This window comes from Ascaphus truei, chromosome 2 (assembly GCF_040206685.1).
Source record: "Ascaphus truei isolate aAscTru1 chromosome 2, aAscTru1.hap1, whole genome shotgun sequence".
In the NCBI taxonomy this organism is placed as follows: Eukaryota; Metazoa; Chordata; class Amphibia; order Anura; family Ascaphidae; genus Ascaphus; species Ascaphus truei.
The window spans coordinates 317835319-317855239 of record NC_134484.1 but is presented as its reverse complement, the minus strand read 5'-3'; the positions used below and the strand labels follow the sequence as shown (position 1 = coordinate 317855239).

Here is a 19921-nt window from a genome sequence, read left to right as displayed (position 1 = left end):
AAATTTACACATACTATACACTCTAACACCATTGTCTTTCTGGATTTAGAACTATTTATTGGCACAGAAAATCAAATTCAAACAAAAACACACTTTAAAACAGTGTCAGCCAATAGCTATTTACACTATGGCAGTAACCATTATAAAAAATGGCTAGACAACGTGCCCAAGAGCCAGTTCTATAGAATCAGGCGCAACTGCTCAGAGGACTCCGATTTTGCATCACAGGGGAAAGATCTATCAAAGAAGTTTTTGGAAAAGGGTTATGATGCCTCTGTTGTTAATAAAGCTTTTCAGGATGCAGGTCTTATTAAAAGAGAGACACTTTTGGAAAAATCTAAAAACAAATCAGAATCAATGTGTAAAAGCAGAAAAAAGGAATATAAATCAAATAATGCACCGAAATTTATTACACAATTTAATCAATCTGCTCACCAAATTAGAAAGATCTTAAATTGTCATTGGAAAATTATACGCAACGATCCTGTTATTGGTCATCTAGTACCAGAATATGCTCCAACTGTATTCAGAAAGGCGAGGAGTATCAAAACAATACTGGCACCAAGTAAACTCAAAACCAAGAAGATTACAAATGAGAATATGGCTCTTAGGAAGGGAAATGTTAGCTGTGGAAGAGGTCGGTGTTTAACCTGCAAGCATTTGACAAAATCCAACAAGTTTACATCACATTCAAATGGTACCTCATACGAAATAATAGATCATATAAATTGTTTAACAGAATATGTTGTGTACCTTATTTCATGTGAATGTGGCACACAATATATAGGCCGTACATCTAGAGCCCTTAGTACACGGTTCCTAGAGCACCGGCGGAACATTATTAATGGGTGCCAAACACACAGCCTCTCCCGTCACTTTTGCACTAGTCACAATAAAGATCCCAAATCCCTTTCTGTCATGGGTATTGAGTTTATCCCCCCTCGTATATGGGAGGTGATCGCTTTCAGAAACTATGTACCCGAGAAACATATTGGATGTACATATTGGATACTACCTATCCTAAGGGACATAATGACCACATTGACATTAGCACCATAGTTTGAACACCCTTGGTGGTTCTCTAGAGGTCTGGTTTGAATGCTTTGCATTCCCTCTGGGCTATGGTCCTCTGTCTGGTCATTGTGGCCCTATTTATTCATCCAAGGGGTCAGTCGACTTTCGTGTCTGTTATGATTCATCTCCACAAATGGTCAATTTATTTTCATTTTTTATATTTTTATTTTTTATTTTTTATTTCTATTTTTATTTTTATTATTATTATCATTATCTTTATTTTTATTTCATATTATTTTATTATTTTTTCCATTTTTATTTTCATATTTACCTTTTTTTCTAATTTCTATTTAATTTTTACTTCTTTTTTAATACAATCACTTATCCCCTTATCATTTTATGATATATATATTATTATTTACATCATTCATATACTATATATTTTTAATATTCATACATACAACACATAACACAGCACTCACATTTAAATTATATAACACCTCTATTAGTATAAACCACCATTGCTCTCGTTTCATCTGTCCTTGCCTTTGGATCCACCTTTTTACTGCCTCTGACTCCCTACTGACATCCCAATAATGGGTTAACATCCTGGGAATATATCAGGTAACTATTTGTTGTTTTGTTGGGTGTCATTGATTGAAATGAGAATGAAAGTGTTTTTATTACCAATTTATACAGCCATTCATCTATTATGACTCATTCAATCATGATCTCCTTAATTGAGATGTTACAAACGTACATATACAGCAGATCTAACTTTATTAATATGTTATTTGTCTCATATTTTCTGTTATTAATAGTCCATTTTGATTATACTCTTTAGAATGCAGTAATGTAACCAAACCTCACAACTAATTATTATCATGTATCTTTTAGTGCTGTTTGTTTATCAATTTAGCCTGTTATATTTCACTCACCGATTGTATTCACATCATTAGTGATATTCAACACACTTATACCATTTCTAACATTAGTTATTTTGTTTTAATTTGCAATTTGCACATTAATCCTTGGTCCTCAGAACACTTAGAATTTGCTTATATTTGTTTTAGCTGTACATGTGTATGGGTGTATATTGATTCAATCCACTGCTTCAAATCATTCATTCTTTATTGACTACCTGCTGTTCACCTCCCTATAAATACCAATGACATATGCTTGAAGGTTATCCCCTGAAGAAGTCGCCATTTGATGACGAAACGCGTAGGGCGTGGCTAGAATCCGGCCGCCATTTGCCCACAAACATTGATGCAGATAGATTGAGAAACTTTTGGCTCCTGTGTGCTGCTCTCCCGGCTTGCTACCTTATCCATATTACATCTGAGGTGCCCGTTTCACGGAGGGACTAATAATATGGAGCACTGAAGGTGAAAGATCCCTCTTCCGGTTCCGGTTCACGAAGGCGACCCACGTGACGACGCCACTGACTGCAGACGGATGCTGGTGATTGAGCTGCAAGGCACATGAGAGCCTATCTCATAAATGCTTTTATTTGCTGTACCTTTGTGAGTGGCCATTTGATAGATTTTATGTTCATTTAATACAATTTTATTGTGGTAATGCACTAGGTGTGCGCCTGTTTCTTTTTTGTTCTTTTTTCCAGATATCACTAGGGACTGGTGATCCCTTTGGAACGGGCTGCAAGAAACCATTGACATTTCCACTGGAACAGGACTTTATGTATTGAAGGTTTTTTATTTTTATCTTTTGACAATTTTTTATATATTTTTTCATTAAATACATTTTTTAGATTTTTTACAATTTTTTCCTTTAGGGTTTGTCAAGAGACTGTATTGCCAATTGTATCTTTTAAAGTCTCTATCTTAGTGTATTAGCCCTATCTAGCTACCCCTTCAAGCATACCATATTAGCTACTGTCTCTTCTATTATTATCTACAATTAACTGGTAATTTAGCGGCGCTACTTCAATTTTTTGTTTTGTTATATATATATATATATATATATATATATATATATATGTGTGTGTGTGTGTGTATATGTATATGTATATATATATATGTATAGTGATATGTGTATGTTTTGTGATTGAATGTGTGGTGTGATTGTGTGTGTGTGTGGGGGTCGCGAGGTGAAAGGAAGGGGGAGGGGAAGATACGGCTAGGCTACCAACCAAATAAAAATTAAAAAAACATCAGATTTGATTTCAATATACTGTGCCGGCACATCCTATTCTAACTTTTGCCTGTCTTGCTCCGCGCATCATTATGGGCTGGCGCCGAACGTGGCCGTGTTAGAATAGGATGTGCCGGCAAAGTATATATAAATGAAATCTGATGTTTTTTTAATTTTTATTTGGTTGGTGTGTGCGTTGGAAGAGGGGTAGTCTTATACGGCAAGTATATCCCAAACACTATATTTTAACTGGAAAAGTTGGGGGGTCGTCTTATACGCCCAGTCGTCTTATACGCCGGAATATACGGTATATAGGACTGCTGTCAGTCCTGCTGGCTGCTGGGGGAATAGTCCCATACACAGGGCGGCTCCCCATACAGCACAGCTCACATACTGTAGCACCGGTGAGCAGACACACAGCAAGGATCCATGATGTGACAGAACACAGGACTACAGCATACTTCAATATACATTCAGCGACCCTGCAACAGAGAATCCCTGCTCCTCCATGAGAAGCCTTGTTCTATATGCTTATTTTAAGCATTTGTTTGTGACTGAATTGCTCGTTTTCTACTAAATACTGTATATCGATTTTTTGACATTTTAGTTTTTACTCTCTTCCCTCCCCTTTTTCCTCCCATTGGTGTTTTGTGTATGCGTTTGTTTTATACAGGATTGTACACTTCTGGCTATTACTGGACTACTTTCTAGCCTATTTTGGAAGGCTTTGCTAGAGGAGCTGCATCCGTTATGAACATTTAAGTATCTTGCTTTTATGTGATATATTAACTTTTTCAATTTATTTTGAATTCATTGTTACAGGCAGTCCTCGGTTATCCGACACAATGTGTTACTCAAAATGGCGTTGGATAGCGAAACGTCTTAAAGCGAAACACGTTTTCCCATAGGAACACTGTTTAAATGAAAGGTTTTGTTCCTGAAGGCATTTTTAACACTAAAATACACCAAATATTTTATGGAGGCAATAAGATATGCAGCACACACATAAATTATATAGTGTATATACTGTATTATATAGTATAATATAATATTATATAGTATAATATAATATATTATATAGAATAATATAATATATATATTATATATGCTCTTGCGACGCTTTGCAACTTTGTGTATATGTGTGTATATATACACACATATACACAAACAACGTTGCAAAGCGTCGTAAGAGCGTTGGATAAAACCGTTTTGGCGTTGTAAAAATGAATATAGGTATGCATTGCATAGCGTTGGATAAGCCATTCGTTGTAAAACGAGGACTGCCTGTATTTCAATTGATACCTTGCACTTGATATTAATGAATTTCATTATTTACTTGCACTTTTGGGTCTTACATTGCAGTGGGATTTAACACTTTCTACGCTTGTGTGATAGAGTTATCTTTTACATATTATGATCCCTAATTGATTACTTGACACTGCACTTTAAAAGGTTTTAATACATCTCTACAGACTAGCACCACGAGACATATATACTCTTCCTTTTCCTCAGGCCTGTAAAACAGGGTTTATCCCCTCATCACGTCATACAACGAGTGGCTAAAAGGCAGACACGGATTTTGAGTCATTGTTGTGTCATATATTGGGTCACTTTTTAGCTTCTGATCAGCTTTAAAAACAATAAATATGTGCGGCTTGCAATAAGCGAGGATATGTGCGGCTTCTAGTAAGCCAGTGCTCGCAGTAAAGAAATTATGCGCAATGACCAGATTTTCACTTTCCTAGCTTGGATGAAGGATACGGTCTTCCATTATGGATAAACAGACCCAGAAGAGATGAAGGTCCAAAAAAAGCCTAGATAGGGTAGGACTGCGATTCATCTGATGATAGGGACTGAATGGAAATCAGCCTGATGGGAAATTGGTCACCCAGAGACACTTTCCCAGATGTATCACTTATTTTCCCAAAGACGTAAAAAGTTGGGAAAATTCCTTGACGGTGGACGCTGCAATCACCTGTATTGCAGAAAAGGCTACATTACCAGGGGAAGATGCCGTGGTGTTTCGGGACACATTGGATTGAAGGATGGAGTGTCCAGAAGAAATCCTTTCTGGCAGCGGATCGCACTTGTAAGGCCTCGTCCATAGTGAATGCGTGCACACGACCATTCGTGCGGCGTCACGCTCGCCTGCAGCATGAGATTTCTGTCCTGCAGGCAGAGGCGACAGCGACGAGGAGGCATGTCGGGGGGCACGGCCGTGACGTCACAGAGCTGGTTCCGCTCATGTGACCCGGCCGTTGTGCGCCAAATTCAAGCAAGGTCGTCGAGCGAAGCACGGGTCGCCCCGTCGCATGCTATACACATGCACATTGGCATCCTAGTGTTTGTTTTTGCTGTGAGCAACATCGCTCGCGCTGTCTCCTGCACTATGGACGCAGTCTAAGCCTATAATAGCAACAGCCTCCTTTTTCACAGCCATAAGAATGTTGATAGGCAATCTAGAAGAGGTTTTGGAAACAGTGTCAAGAGAACCTCAATTCTATCTGCATCATTACAAATCAAGTAGACAACAGACCTATATAGCAGAAGCATGGCCCTGTCAGTGGCAGTAAGAAACGCACTGTTCATCCTGCAAGAACAACTTGTTCTCTTCTCTAGACCACATAATAGCTGAGGTATCAGAGGAAAGTGCCTCCCCCCCCCCCAGGAAAGAAGCAACAAATCTTTATGCCTCAGCCAGACATAATGCCTCTTAGCAAAGCCAAATCCTACTGACCGAAGTCCTTTGGCTCAACAACAAATATCGAGAGGGGGACAAAGTAGCCTTTTTCATGGCCCTCAATTCTATTGAGAGCAGGAGCAGCTCTCGCCCTAGCGCTGCGGCCCCCCCTCGCAGCGGGCCCGGCGCCATTGAGGGGAGGGCTCTCGTCCGTGCAGCGTCCGCCACAGCGGACGCTGTAGTAGGCAGCGGGGTCAAGGCCTAATGAGGATTTTTTAGAAGAGGCAAATTCGCAATAAATTAAGTGAGCACAGCAGTATGCGGTCGGAAGAGGAGTACCTCAATTTGCTACTGTATGGGCACAACCCAGAAACGGACAACTGAAATTTTTACAAGAGCCTCGACAATCAGTTTTGGAGATCCTGAAATGGCCGGCCCCTATCAGTTGCTGCACTTTGTTCTCGTAGTGCACGGAATCACACACCCGTACTATAATCGCAGCATGTTCCTGGGAGTCATATTCAAAATGGAACAAGGAAGGGCATGTCTAACCCACAGCAGAATGAAGCAATTGGTAATACAAGCCACAAAGCTAAATCGGGTTTCGGCAAAAGACTGCATGACCTCGCTGGGGAAATTCGCTTCAATGCTAAGTGTTATAGAGTGAACCAGACTCCACATAAGGTCACTCCAGAGAAAATTGAGGGATCAATGGAACAAAGATCCAAGATTCTTACACCAAGGATTGTGTCTCTATCCCTCAACAAAATGGTATTTAAAATGGTGGGAGAATTGGCAGAGCACCTTATCTATCTAGGAAGAAACCTAGTTAACGCTCACCCCAGATGCCAGCAAGACTGGTTGGGGAGCAGACGGGACTTCAGTGGAACAAGGAATTTTTCCAAAATCCTACCGCAACCTCTGGGGAAATATGCTAGTTACGTGCGTTTAAAAAAAAACCCACCTGTTTCTTTTAAGACCAAATTCAAGGCATAAATAGAAGGAAAGAATCAGACAACAGCATAACAGTAAACTATGATGCGAGACAAGGGGAACCCAGAAGTGCAAAGCATCTAGCTCTGGCAGTATCAATTCTTTCATGGGCCAAACGCCATTTCATTAATTTTTTTTTTAGCAGGTCACAGTCCCGGATCCCACAATACGAAGGCCAATGTTCTAAGCTGAACTGTCCTTCATTCCGGAGAACGGGAACCGAACTGAAGTATTCCAACAGCTCATACTTCGGTGGGGACAACCCCAAATAGATCTGATGGCAACACATCAAAACAAGAACGGGGCAAATTTGTGCTCAAAGTACTCCCACCATCTCGCCAGCCAGGTAGACGCTTTAAGTTCCATTGGAACTTGGATCTAACATGTATTTTCCAACTGATACCTCTTATAGCGAAGATCCTAAAAAGATAAGACATGAGTTAGTAGCAATGACACCTTCCTGGCCAAAGATGATATGGTTTCCCCATCTGGTGAGTATATCATTAGATCTATCTTTGCATCGCTCATTGTCTCAGAAACGTCTGAAACAAGCAGCAATGCAACACCCAGAACCAAAGAAATTTGCCCGAGCAGCATGGATTAAAGTAAAAGGGCTGTTCCGACAGAGCAATATCAACACTAAGTCAGGAAATAGTAAATCTCAATCCCGCAGGAGCAGGGCGGGGAGAGACCCTGGGCCATGGGGATCGCCGACTTCTTTACAAGGAACTTTTTCTCTAAAAGATCAAAAGAACTGAAAGCTCCAGCGCTGAGTGCACCCGGCCGGAAATTGTTCGGCAAAGTTCCTCCGAGAGAGAATATTCCGAAAGACTCTAAGATTTTCTTATTATTTCTTATTTATTGTGTCTGGCACGATTAGGAGTGAGGTAGCAATGTAAGCACCGGCTGTTTCATTCCTTCCTCTGTTACCTTGATGGCATTTCTACAGGCTGGGTTTAAGAAAGAAAAGCCTTGTACATTTTATTATGAAAAGATAACATTAATAGTGCTGAGATTTCTACAGGTGGTCAGGCACCAGAGTCCTCAAATTAAATGTATAGTACCAACGTGGGATCTTTCACTAGTGTGGTACACATTCAGATCTTTGCAGCAAATAACGTTAAGACTATTAATGTGGAAGACGGTATTGTGTGGTAGCAATTACATCTGGAACAATTGCAGGCTCTCAGGCAGAGAATGTTCTCTCGTTTTTCAGCAGGTCAAAGCAGTCCTAAGACCTGCATCACATTTCCTTCCAAAAGTTGTGTCCACATTTCACCTCAATCAAGAGATCAATCTACTGTATCATTCTGCCCGAATCCTGCAAATCCTAATGAGGCGAGACTACATAGCTTAAATGTAGTAAGGTGTTTGAAGGTAAACGTACTCAAATTCAAAACTCAGAACATCGGATTATTTCTAATCAGAAGGTCCTAGAAGAGGGCAGCAAGCCTCAAGGGCAACCATATCACGATGGATTACTTCATGTATCAAACTTGCCTATAACCTTAAAGGCAAATGGGTCCCACGTGTAATAAAGGCACATTCGACCACAGCAGTTTCTCCTCATGGGCATTCAAAGCCCAATCATCTCCCAGGCAAATTTATAAAGCTGCAGTCTAGTCCTCGTTCACACCTTTGTGAAATACTACAAGCTCGACATACAAGCCTCAGCTGAAGCAAGTTTTGTCAGGGAAGTTGTGCAAGCGATTATAGCGTTATTGAACCGTTAACTAAAAAATGGTGCATTCTTGTCCTCTTGTTTTCCCTCCATTGGGTGAGCTTTGGTATATCCATGTGGAGAAGAGGAAAATAGAAGATGTATTCAGTTTACCGTCCTTTTCTTTCCCTGCACTCCACTAATGGCAATGGGTATATTATAACTTCCCTGTAATTAACGTATATCAGTTATGTTTGCAGCTATGGAAGAAACGAAGAATGCCACTCCAGGGAAAGGGAGGGGAATATTGTAGAGGGAGAGGGGGGTTGGCCCGGTATTAAAGGGGTTGCACCCCATATGGCCACCCCCTGACCTCACCAGGGAGGCAAGGGGTTAATTGGACTGCGGTCCAGGAATGTGGTTTACACCATGTCATGTCATGAAAAATGTATGTTCCCCTGTTCCCATGTTTCATTATAATCCTGTATTTTAATGTTTTAAAGTGCATTTCTGTATCTCCAGTTCTGGAGGTCGCAGAGAGTTGATATTTGGCCAATGTGTGGAGTCACTGTAGGCATTAAGAACTGGCAAATTTCGACCCACTGAGCCCACCAGAATGGAACTTATTAATATGTGTAGATATTAAAGTATATATGTATGGTATTTTGGATCTGCTCTGAAAATGCAGACCATCTGCTATGCTAATAGGTCATGAAGGGCAGCCGGCTGATTGAGCCTAAGCACTGTGATCAAAAGTTAACTGCCCGGATTGTTTACACTAAGTACTAATCAACAGACCAAGTACTCATCAACAGACTCTGCCACTCTAATTGTTACCTGAGGGTGGAGAATCATCAAACTGGAGTGGTTTGTAAGTGTTATGTCTACACCTACAAACAATGCAGATACTTCATTTGGTAAACTGGTCGTCGCCCCTGATTTAATTATGGGGATACCCATAAAGTCCCAGTACACATGGGCTAATTAGCTGGGGGGCATGGGTTAATCTGTGTCTCCACGTTAGGGATTGGATACAGATAATTGTTCACCAATAGTCTGTATTCAATGTTAAGAATAGGGTTACACAGGTATATAAACTGTGTCAACCCTACAGTTTTTAGTTGTTCTTCTGATTCCACCTGGGATGTCACCGGATTGCTGGAGAATTGCTAGCTGATACTTCTCCATCCCCCAACCCTAAGTAAGTGTTACCTTCTTGCCTGTTAATTGTACTATATTGCTGTGTTCACCTTTTTTAAGGAATAAATATATTTTATTATATCTAAGCCTCGTTCAGTTCAACCCAGATATTTGGTGTTCATTATATCTTGTCATAAGCTACCGTGACAAAAATATACTAAGTCCCTGCAGATGTTTCCTGTCCTACCTATGCGGAGGGAGGAGCAATTAGTGCCCACTGCAATTGTGGAGTACAGGAAAAAATTTTTTTGCGGTAAACTGAACACATTTTCTTATTTCTCATCACTGAGAATAAATAGCAGGTTTAACAACGAATTATTTGTTTCAAGAATATGTTGGGTGTACTTTTTGATTCTTTAAGATGCAGTCCCACTGCTTGATTTTTTTTCTTATTTTTTTCCCACCGCCCCCCCCCCCCTTTTTTCCCCCCCTTAAATGGAAATGAAGCAGGGGGTCCCCACAGTTAACCAGCCTGAGGGGACCCCTTAGTTCCCGAGATACATACATGTAAAGGATAGCGCAGGTACCATCCCCTCCAATGAGTGGTTTAAATCTCCCGCATTATATAGGCAAATAGGAAGCTGCAACGTCATCAGTCGCCGATTCCGTCCCGCAAGAGGAGGATTGACGGTAAATATGCGGATGTACTGGCGCTATCTTTACAAATAACTATCTTGCGAAACCGGGGTGTCCCCGGAGCTGACATTAACTCCGTTCAAGCTCGGGGACCCCCTGCTTCACAGCTGTAAGAGTGTGAAAATAACCAGCAGCAGACATTTCTTGCCCTCATAGAATAAATTAAACCAGTTACCGCTGGACTGGACGATTCCTCCAATATGTACTGCTTCCTCAGGGAGTAAAACATGGAACACTCTTTGCTGAAGCTTCCAAAACACTCCTGCTCATCATCCCAGTTCACCTGCGGAGAAGAGAAAAAGTGACAACGTTTGGAAAAATGTTAACCTTGAAAAATGTACTGCTTTAATTAACGAAAATAAAACTCGTTTTTCAAATGGTCTGTCCCCGTTTATGAAATATTGTGATAATTGTTTTCTCATCACTCACAAATATAGGTTTTCTAAAATGATTTTCCTAACCTTTAATATATATTATTTGTTTTCTTGACTGGTTACAAGTTAAGACTTTTTGCTATTTTTATTCTGTGTACTGTATGATGTAACAATAGAAAAAAATAAAAGAAAAAAAAAGAAAAATAAATGAGAAAAAACTGGAACGAGCACTGCAAGAAATCCGGACTGGAGGCAGGGTTAAAATAAAGGCGAATTTATTTCAGGCATGATGCCTCAAGACATAACAAACAGCAGGCCTGCTATGTCTTGAGGCATCATGCCTGAAATAAATTCGCCTTTATTTTAACCCTGCCTCCAGCCCGGATTTCTTGCAGTGCTCGTTCCAGTTTTTTTCTATTGTTGCTGTTCATCTTGGGAGTGAAGCACGCCATACGAGACGAACAATATCACAGTAGTGAGTATAATACGTACTTATTAAGTATCTATACTGTTTTGAGCAGCCAGTGGGTGTACAGGAGTGTATGCAGTGTATTCAGAACAGGAGGATTACATAGGAGGAGGGTAAGGGATTGCTGTGCATATTCAGGGTTTGTTCTTTACCATTGGGCATTATTCTTATTCCCTTTACTCCCCCCCTCCTCCATCCCCATATGGAGTCGACACCATTACCTGTCTATCTACATCACATCATAGTGCCACATACAGTGTTTACAGGATGAATTATGGTCCGTCTTTACTATATTTTCGATTGTTTTCATGGTTGATAACATTATCTACAGGAATTTTAGTAGCATGATGTTCAGTATTATTATTTAAATCTTGATAGTATATTTAAACCTATTTTTATTATTCCAAAATAGTGGTTTATTCAATTTTTTACAGTTTTTTTTTTTTTTTACTTTGTAAAGTAAAAAATGTATAAATTGCTAGGATACACTGTACAGTATACATGCATTATATAATGCTGTAAATGCAAGTCTCCCTCCCTTACACTTCACTCTAAAGACAAATATACTTTATACTCATATATTAAAGGGGCAATTATTTATGGTCCAAGGCACCTGATCGCAAAAAAATAAATACAAAAATATCGACTCGAATGTTTTTTTTTTTAGATCAATTGCATTGTGACCGGCTGCTTAAGACAATACAGAATTACCCCCAAGCCTACAATAAGTACCTCCGTGGCTAAGCGCAAGATAAACATCGGCAATCCTTCCATTGGTGGTACGTAGTTGTCGATCAACAGTGGTAATCCTGTCAGGTTTCCTTCCTGTGAAGGGACAGTTCAATGAGGAACTTATAAATCTGTCCACAGTGACCGTTACGTTTCCTTGTCCAGAAGATTACAAAAACATTTCCATCGGATTTAATGACAATGCTGGCACAGCCTACTGTAATATGGCCCAACAGATCTTCTTCAAAAGAACAATGAAGTTGACTATATCTGTATATATGTATGTTTAAGAAATCCACCCATGTTTTCCACTTCAATGTTACCAGGAGCAACGACTGTTCCCATATCATCGTAAATAGCTATCCACATCACAAATACTAGCACTCACCTCATCAATTTCAAGAGAGAAATAATCTTTCAACATCTCACATTTCTTCTGGAGAAACTGGACAATGTACTCCGCCAGACCTTCTTTGGGACCGTCTTCTTCCGTCCATCCACTGTCAGAGCTATCCAAGGCTAGCATTGCCAAGTCATACAGTGGAGCCGACTCCTGACAACATTTAGAAGCAGACTTAATAAAGTATGGCACTTGTGTCAATGTGTATGATCACAGAGATCTCGATACTTAGATGAAAACAGGCATATTTTTCTTCCTGGTATATGTGATGTGCACACACACACACGGCCAGAAAATCTCTGAGTCAAACTGGAAGAAAAAAATGCAGCACCATGCAGGTAAGTAAACAGTGTATATTGCATGTCCATAAAAATAAAAAAAACACAATATTTCATTTTTTGTATGGACACAATATACACAGTTTTTTGATACATGGCAAAACATTTCATTTATTGTACATGCTGAGGTGTGTCAAGGAGAAAGAGAGAGAGAAAGAGAGAGAGAGAATCCATCAATCCACCACTGGATGAAGGCCTCCACCAATGACCTTCCACGTACTACGGTTGCAAGCCTCTTTTATTTATTTATTTATAAAATATTTTACCAGGAAGTAATACATTGAGAGTTACCTCTCGTTTTCAAGTATGTCCTGTGCACAGAGTAAAACAAATACTACATGGTTACAAATACAGTTACATAAATGAACAGGGTATACATTATATACAAGACATTGCGTGCACAGTTAAAGAAAATATATATTATGAGCGTATGAAACAATTACAGACCAGATTAAAGTGTGAGACAGCCTTAGATTTGAAAGAACTTAAACTGGTGGTGGATGTGAGAGTCTCTGGTAGGTTGTTCCAGTTTTGGGGTGCACGGAAGGAGAAGGAGGAACGTCCGGATACTTTGTTGAGCCTTGGGACCATGAGCAGTCTTTTGGAGTCAGATCTCAGGTGATAGGTGCTGCATGTGGTAGGGGTGAGGAGCTCGTTCAGGTAGCTGGGTAGCTTGCCCAGAAAGTATTTGAGGGTGAGACAGGAAAGGTGAACTTTGCGCCTAGACTCTAGTGATGACCAATCTAGTTCTTTGAGCATTTCGCAGTGATGTGTGTTATAGTTGCACTGGAGAACAAAACGACAAATTGAATTGTAGAGGGTGTCAAGTTTGCTAAGGTGGGTTTGAGGAGCCGAGCCATATACTATGTCTCCATAGTCAATAATTGGCATTAGCATCTGCTGTGCAATACGCTTTCTGACCAGGAGACTTCGGGAGGATTTGTTCCTGTAAAGTACCCCTAGTTTGGCATACGTCTTGGTTGTCAGGGTATCAATGTGCATCCCGAATGTTAAGTGGGAGTCAAACCATAAGCCCAGGTATTTAAAACTAGTGACAGGTGTTAGGGTGGTGTTAGCGTTGGTTCTAATCAGGAGCTCAGTCACTGGAATCTTTACAAATTTAGTCTTGGTCCCAAATACCATTGTTACAGTCTTGTCAGCGTTTAAAAACAGTTTGTTTTGGGAAATCCAGTTTTCGAGTCTCAAAAAGTCAGACTGAAGTATGTGTTGAAGGTCAGAGAGGCTATGGCTGTGTGCATATAGGATTGTGTCATCTGCATACATGTGTATTGAGGCTTCCTTACAAGCTGTGGGAAGATCATTAATGAACACTGAGAAGAGTAGGGGCCCCAGAACAGAGCCTTGCGGGACACCACAGGTGATATCCAGGGGGTTGGAGTTAGAGCCTGAGATGGACACATGTTGGGATCTTCCTGATAGGTGGGACTGAAACCAGTTTAAAGCATGTTTCCCTATTCCAGAGCTCTGAAGTTTTTTAAGCAGGATAACATGATCAACTGTGTCAATAGCCTTTGCAAAATCTAGGAATACTGCTCCAGTGAGTTGTCCCCGTTCCATTCCACACTGGATTTCATTGCAAACTTTTAGCAGGGTAGTTACGGTGGAGTGTTTGGGACGAAACCCAGACTGGAATTGGCTAGGGAAATTTGTCTTGGTGTAGAAATCGCTTAATTGGGAGTGGACACATTTTTCCATTACTTTGGATAGAATTGGGAGAAGTGAGATTGGCCTGTAGTTTGAGACAGTGTTTTTGTCCCCACTTTTGAAGATTGGGACAACTCTGGCAGTTTTCCAGGTCTTAGGGATATGGCCTGCAGACAGGATAGAGTTGACTATGGACGCAATTGGTTTGGCAATGGCTGGGGCACCAAGTCGTAGGAACCTAGATTGTAGTAAGTCGGGTCCACATTGGCTGCTTAGTTTTGGTTTGAGGAGCGCTTGTGTAATCTCCTCTTCAGATACTGGGCTAAATTGAAAATTGTGGGCAGTGTTGGAAGGGGGTGGGACTGTAGGGATACTCCCAGGATGAGATTCATGTTTGGGGTTTGTGCTGCGTTTCGCTAATAGGTTAGTGGCACACCCCACAAAGTAATCATTGAATGCATTTGCAATGTCAGTGGGGTTTGTCAGAGTAATATCCCCCTTAGTGATATTACTTGGTTGTTGATGGTTAGGAGGCTGGAATATGTTGTTGATAACCTTCCAGAAGTTTGCTGGGTTTGATGTATTTTGGTGGAGATTGTCAGCGTAATATTGTGCTTTTGCATGCCTTGTTTGCCTTGTGCACATGTTCCGCATGCATCTGTAGTGATTGAGATCCTTGGTAGTGCCAGTTACTTTGTAGCTTTTCCACAAGGTATCCCTGAACTGGTAGAGTGCTATAAGGTCAGGTGTAACCCATGGAAGGTGGGCCCCCCGTACCCTTATTTTGCGTAGTGGAGCATGGGTATCGCAGAGTTTTAAGAACTCGGATTGGAAATAGTCGAGCGCAGAATCGGGGTCGGGAATTAAATCGATTCTGTGCCATGGGCAGTTGGTAAGGTCATCCAGAAACTGTTGTGGGTTAAAGTTTTTAAATGTTCTAGTGAGGAGAACTTTAGGGCTTGAATGGGGCGGTTTAATTTTCCTTACACAGTACACTATTGCATGGTCACTGAAAATATCAGGAAGGATGCCAAAGGACTGGATTCTGCTGGGGTTTGAGGAGAGAATCCAGTCTAGCAAGGAATGGTTATGCGATTTCAGGTTTATCCGTGTGGGTTGGGAAATGAGTTGCGATAGGTTAAGTGACTTGAGTTGTATCTGGATTTTGTGGTTTTTAGGGTCAAGCCAATTGAAGTTGAAGTCCCCTAGAACTAGCAGCTCACTCTTCTCATTCAGAGAGGAAATGGAGCCAAGAAATTGGGTGATATCAGTCAGGGATTGTAGAGGGGCTTTAGGGGGGCGGTAGATGCCAGCAAGCAAGATGGGCTTAGAAAAGGGGAGGCAGATTTTGCCAACTAGAGTTTCAAAAGAGGGTGGACTTGGTGGGCAATTTAACAGTGTAAATTGTAATGTGTCTGCAATATAAAATAACACCCCTCCCCCTCTCTTTGACCTATTTTTCTCCATGTTGCTCCAACAAGTGTTCTGATTTCCTCCACCAATCTTACTTTTGGTCGTTGACTTGGTCTTTTTAAAAGAGGCAATCCAAGGTGGCAACTTTTTTGATATATATCTATATCTGTCTATATATCTCATGAAAATAGATAGACAGTGCCCTATACACTAATATTGAACGTGCTAATTGAAAAGTGCAAGTGTCTTATTTCATTTATATCAATGACCAAAGGAGAATTATGTATACCAATTAAGTATGTAAATATTGCACTATATGTGAGGTGTACCCAATGTAAATAATAGAGGCGTAAGCTATGTACCATGGATTATACCAGTGAATGGTAAGTGAATGATAACTTCAGAGGATTTTAAGTTCACATGAAACGCGTAAGAAAGCCGTCACATGCTGCTAAGTCATCACGCTGGATGGTTTACGTTCTCTCGTGCGCTTGTGGCCACAAATATGTGGGCCGCACAATTAGATCATTGAGATTACGCATAGCTGAACATACTCGGTTAATAAAAAAGCATGATTTAATACATCCAGTATCCAGGCATTTCTCCCAATGTCCAATGGGAGGCATTGGTAATTTTTCCTTTACTGCCATTGAACATATACCCCATCACCCAAGAGGCGGCAATAGAGAAAACAGGTTAAACAAAAGAGAAATGTACTGGATATACATGCTCAACTCCCTTCACCCTTTTGGAATGAATTCAGATTGGGAGCTGAAACATTTTCTGTTGGATTAATATAGAATATATATGTGGTTACCTATTGAGTTTAAGATCTTATATGTATGATTTTTTAACTCATGATTTCTCTTTATGTATCTATTAGATGATTGAAATATAATAATGATAGTACTTATCGAGACTATTTAGTATTAATAATAGTCATGAATTTTTGTAAGTTTCTTATTTTTGAATATTTTTCATTTATATATACATTGTACATCTGTATTTCTCTTGGACGTCCATGGAGTATTTAATTTTTAATATTATGCTTGACATCATGTTTCGTTGTTTTTAATCATATTGTAAAATTTTTTGTATACACATTGTCTATTGTATATATATGTTTGTATGTTTTCAACCAGACTGGCAGAGGTTAATATACTACACATGGGAGTCGCCACTCATTGTGATGATTGATACCTGCTGAGTCTGCGTCTAGAATAGACCAATCAGATTTTGTTTGTACCTATATATATGTGTTTGGTGTATGTAACAAGTATCTTTGATAAAGTCCCTTGCACGGGATGAAACGCGTCAGAGCTTGTGTCTTGATGTCCAGCTTTTTGTAATAAAGAACTTTTAATTCATTACGCTTGTGATCGGTGCTTCAGGACGTAGTGACCATTCTTTTCCCTCTACAATCACGCTGGATGAGTTGGGGGGGACAGGCGCGAAACCAAAGGGGAATTCGACATAAGAGATATTGGTTGCCGGAGGACTCGATCACAAGGTGTTTCCACTAGTTCCGGTCCCCGGAAGTGCGGTCAGCATCTCGGAGTGCGGCGCAAGATAAAGACCGCGTCTGCTGCAGTGACAGAGCATGAGTATAGCTCAAAATTATGCAGCGTTTGTGAGTGCAGTGTTTTTAGATTTGTTCAGATAATTAAAATGTCTCATTGATTTTACACATGGAGTGTGCGTTTTCTTCATGTGTGTTTTCCCCTTCATCATGGGAATATGGGTTGCTGGGGACGCTGTCGGTCTTACGGAGAGGACGTTATCGCCATACTTGGCTCCTTCGGAGCGAATCTTCCCACAGCGATCGTGGCAACGATCAGGAACTGCAGGACATGGACGGGGAGTGGGATTGTTGAGACAGTGGGAACCTTGGCTCTGAGGACTTTATTGGAGAAAACATGCAGGATATGCTATATTATGCCACCTGGAAGTCCGGCTGTCGGATGTTAACCAAGAAAACGGCTTGACACATTAAGGAACGCATGCGTACATTAAGGACTATGATTTAATAGTTTATGAGAAGTCCGCATCAACCATTAGATTACACGAAGATACAAGCAAGATAAGGATCAGCAAGGAAGTGTGTCAGGGACACACCATATCACCAAAGCTTTTCACTTGAAGAATTATTCAAAACATTACAGTATATCGAGAGGAAATAGGGAATCAAAATCAACAGTGAATATTTGAGTCACCTACGATTTACTGATGACATTGTTATTTTTGCCACAAGTCCAGAAGACCGCCAGCAACAAATTGGGGAATTCGCTGAAGCAAGTAAGAATTTGAGCATTTGTATGAGTCTCCCCGCCCTAGTTGTGGTACAAGGCCTTACATAGCAGCGGTAACCCACCAAGTCGGCCAGACTTCGGCAATCGCCGCCTGGGTGGGCTCCTGCGGCCGCTAGGTAAAAGAGGTGGGGGGGGGGGGGAAGAGGAGAAGAGTGAGAAAGGAGGGGGGTAGAAGAGTCTCGAGAGACAGGAGGGGGGTAGAAGAGTGAGAGAGGAGGGGAAGAGAAGAGTGAAGGGGGTAGAGTTATTAAAACATTTGCAACTACATTAAGTGTGTTGCCTGCAAAGTTTACCACAGTTCGTGAAGTGGCCCTCCAGTCAAAATAATTACCCACCCCTGGTTTAGAGACCAAAACGTTTGACCCAACAATAATTAAAATTGTTCACACCCCTACAGACTACTTCTCATGTTTAACTTTTAACCAACACTAAAAAGTTAAAAAAAAAAAAAAAAAAAGTGGACTGATCGTTATTTTTTTTATAAAAGCAGGTCAGTAATGCTCAGAGCCACAAGTCACCGCATGAAAGTGCAGAAATTCTGTTACTAGTTTCTATGACAAATCCGAGCTATGTAGAGGCTAAAGTGCATAGGGATACGAGATACCATTACAGGCATACCCCAGTTTAAGGACACTCACTTTAAGGACACTCACTTTAACTACACTTGCGAGTAAGTACATATCGCCCAATAGGCAAACGGCAACTCACGCATGCGCCTGTCAGCACGTCCTGAACAGCAATACTGGCTCCCTACCTGTACCGAAGCTGTGCGCAAGCGGGGAGACTATAGAGCAGGGGTGGGCAACCTATTTTTCAATATAGCCACAGGTGTGGCGAATTAGAAGTGAAAATAGCCACACCATGCAAAAATTGAGGTATTGTGTTGCGAATGCAAAAATTTTAAACACACAGTTTCTCAGGGCCATTCTATTGTGTGTGCGCCGGAGCCTGTGCGAACGCGCGTGCACGTGACGCATGCTTTTTTTGTGTATGCTGTGAGCGAGTGAGGCACAGTGTGTGTGTGTGTGTGTGTGTGTGTGTGTGTGTGTGTGTGTGTGTGTGTTATAAATACGTTTGAAATAAATAAAGAAATACTTTAATAAATTATTTATTAACATTGTACATACACACACATTTCAGCGGTGGTAGCGAAATCTTTCTTTTCCTCATTCTCCCCCTTGTCAGCCGGTCCCACGCTCACTGCCGTGCGCGCGCGGCACCATTGTAGAAAGGCTGACAAACCTCAGCCAACTATAACTGCCACGCGTGCGCACGGCACAGCAAGCGCACACACTATAGAACGGCCCTCAGATCGCAACCCCCCCTCATCCTCTCATGCCACCACCACTACCCTCCTCATCATCAACTCCTCACCCCCCCCCATCACATCTCATTTAACCCCCCCCCTCATCACCATCTCATTTAACCCACCTCATCATCTCCCCCAGCACCCTTGATTCTCTCCCCCCCCCCCCCTGGCACGCTTGATTCTCTCCCCCCCCCCCCTGGCACCCTTGATTCTCTCCCCCCCCCCTGGCACCCTTGATTCTCTCCCCCCCCCCCCTGGCACCCTTGATTCTCTCCCCCCCCCTGGCACCCTTGGATCTCCCCCCCGGCACCCTTGATTCTCCCCTCCCCCCCCTCGGCACCCTTGATTCTCCCCCCCCCCCTCGGCACCCTTGATTTCCCCCCCCCCCCCTCGGCACTCTTGATTCTCCTCCCCCCCCCCTCGGCACCCTTGATTCTTCCCCCCCCCCCCCTCGGCACCCTTGATTCTCCCCCCAGGACCCTTGATTCTCTTCCCAGCCCCCTTTCTGCAGTCCCTCTCATCAAGCACCTGCACGCCCCCACCTTCAATGCTTACCAGATTGCGGCGCGCCGCCGATG

General features: G+C 41.5%; 1 protein-coding gene across 1 annotated transcript in view; it reads right to left on the bottom strand.

Moving 5' to 3' along the window:
- The window catches only part of MLH1 (mutL homolog 1), a 75955-nt gene that overhangs the window by 5337 nt on the left and 50697 nt on the right, over positions 1-19921 (bottom strand). Inside the window, exons 16-18 of the mRNA XM_075586515.1 lie at positions 12298-12462; positions 11913-12005; positions 10513-10620 (exon numbers count right to left, since the gene is read on the bottom strand). Of these exons, the coding sequence (XP_075442630.1) occupies positions 10513-10620; positions 11913-12005; positions 12298-12462 (366 nt within the window). The remainder of the gene's footprint in view (positions 1-10512; positions 10621-11912; positions 12006-12297; positions 12463-19921) is intronic.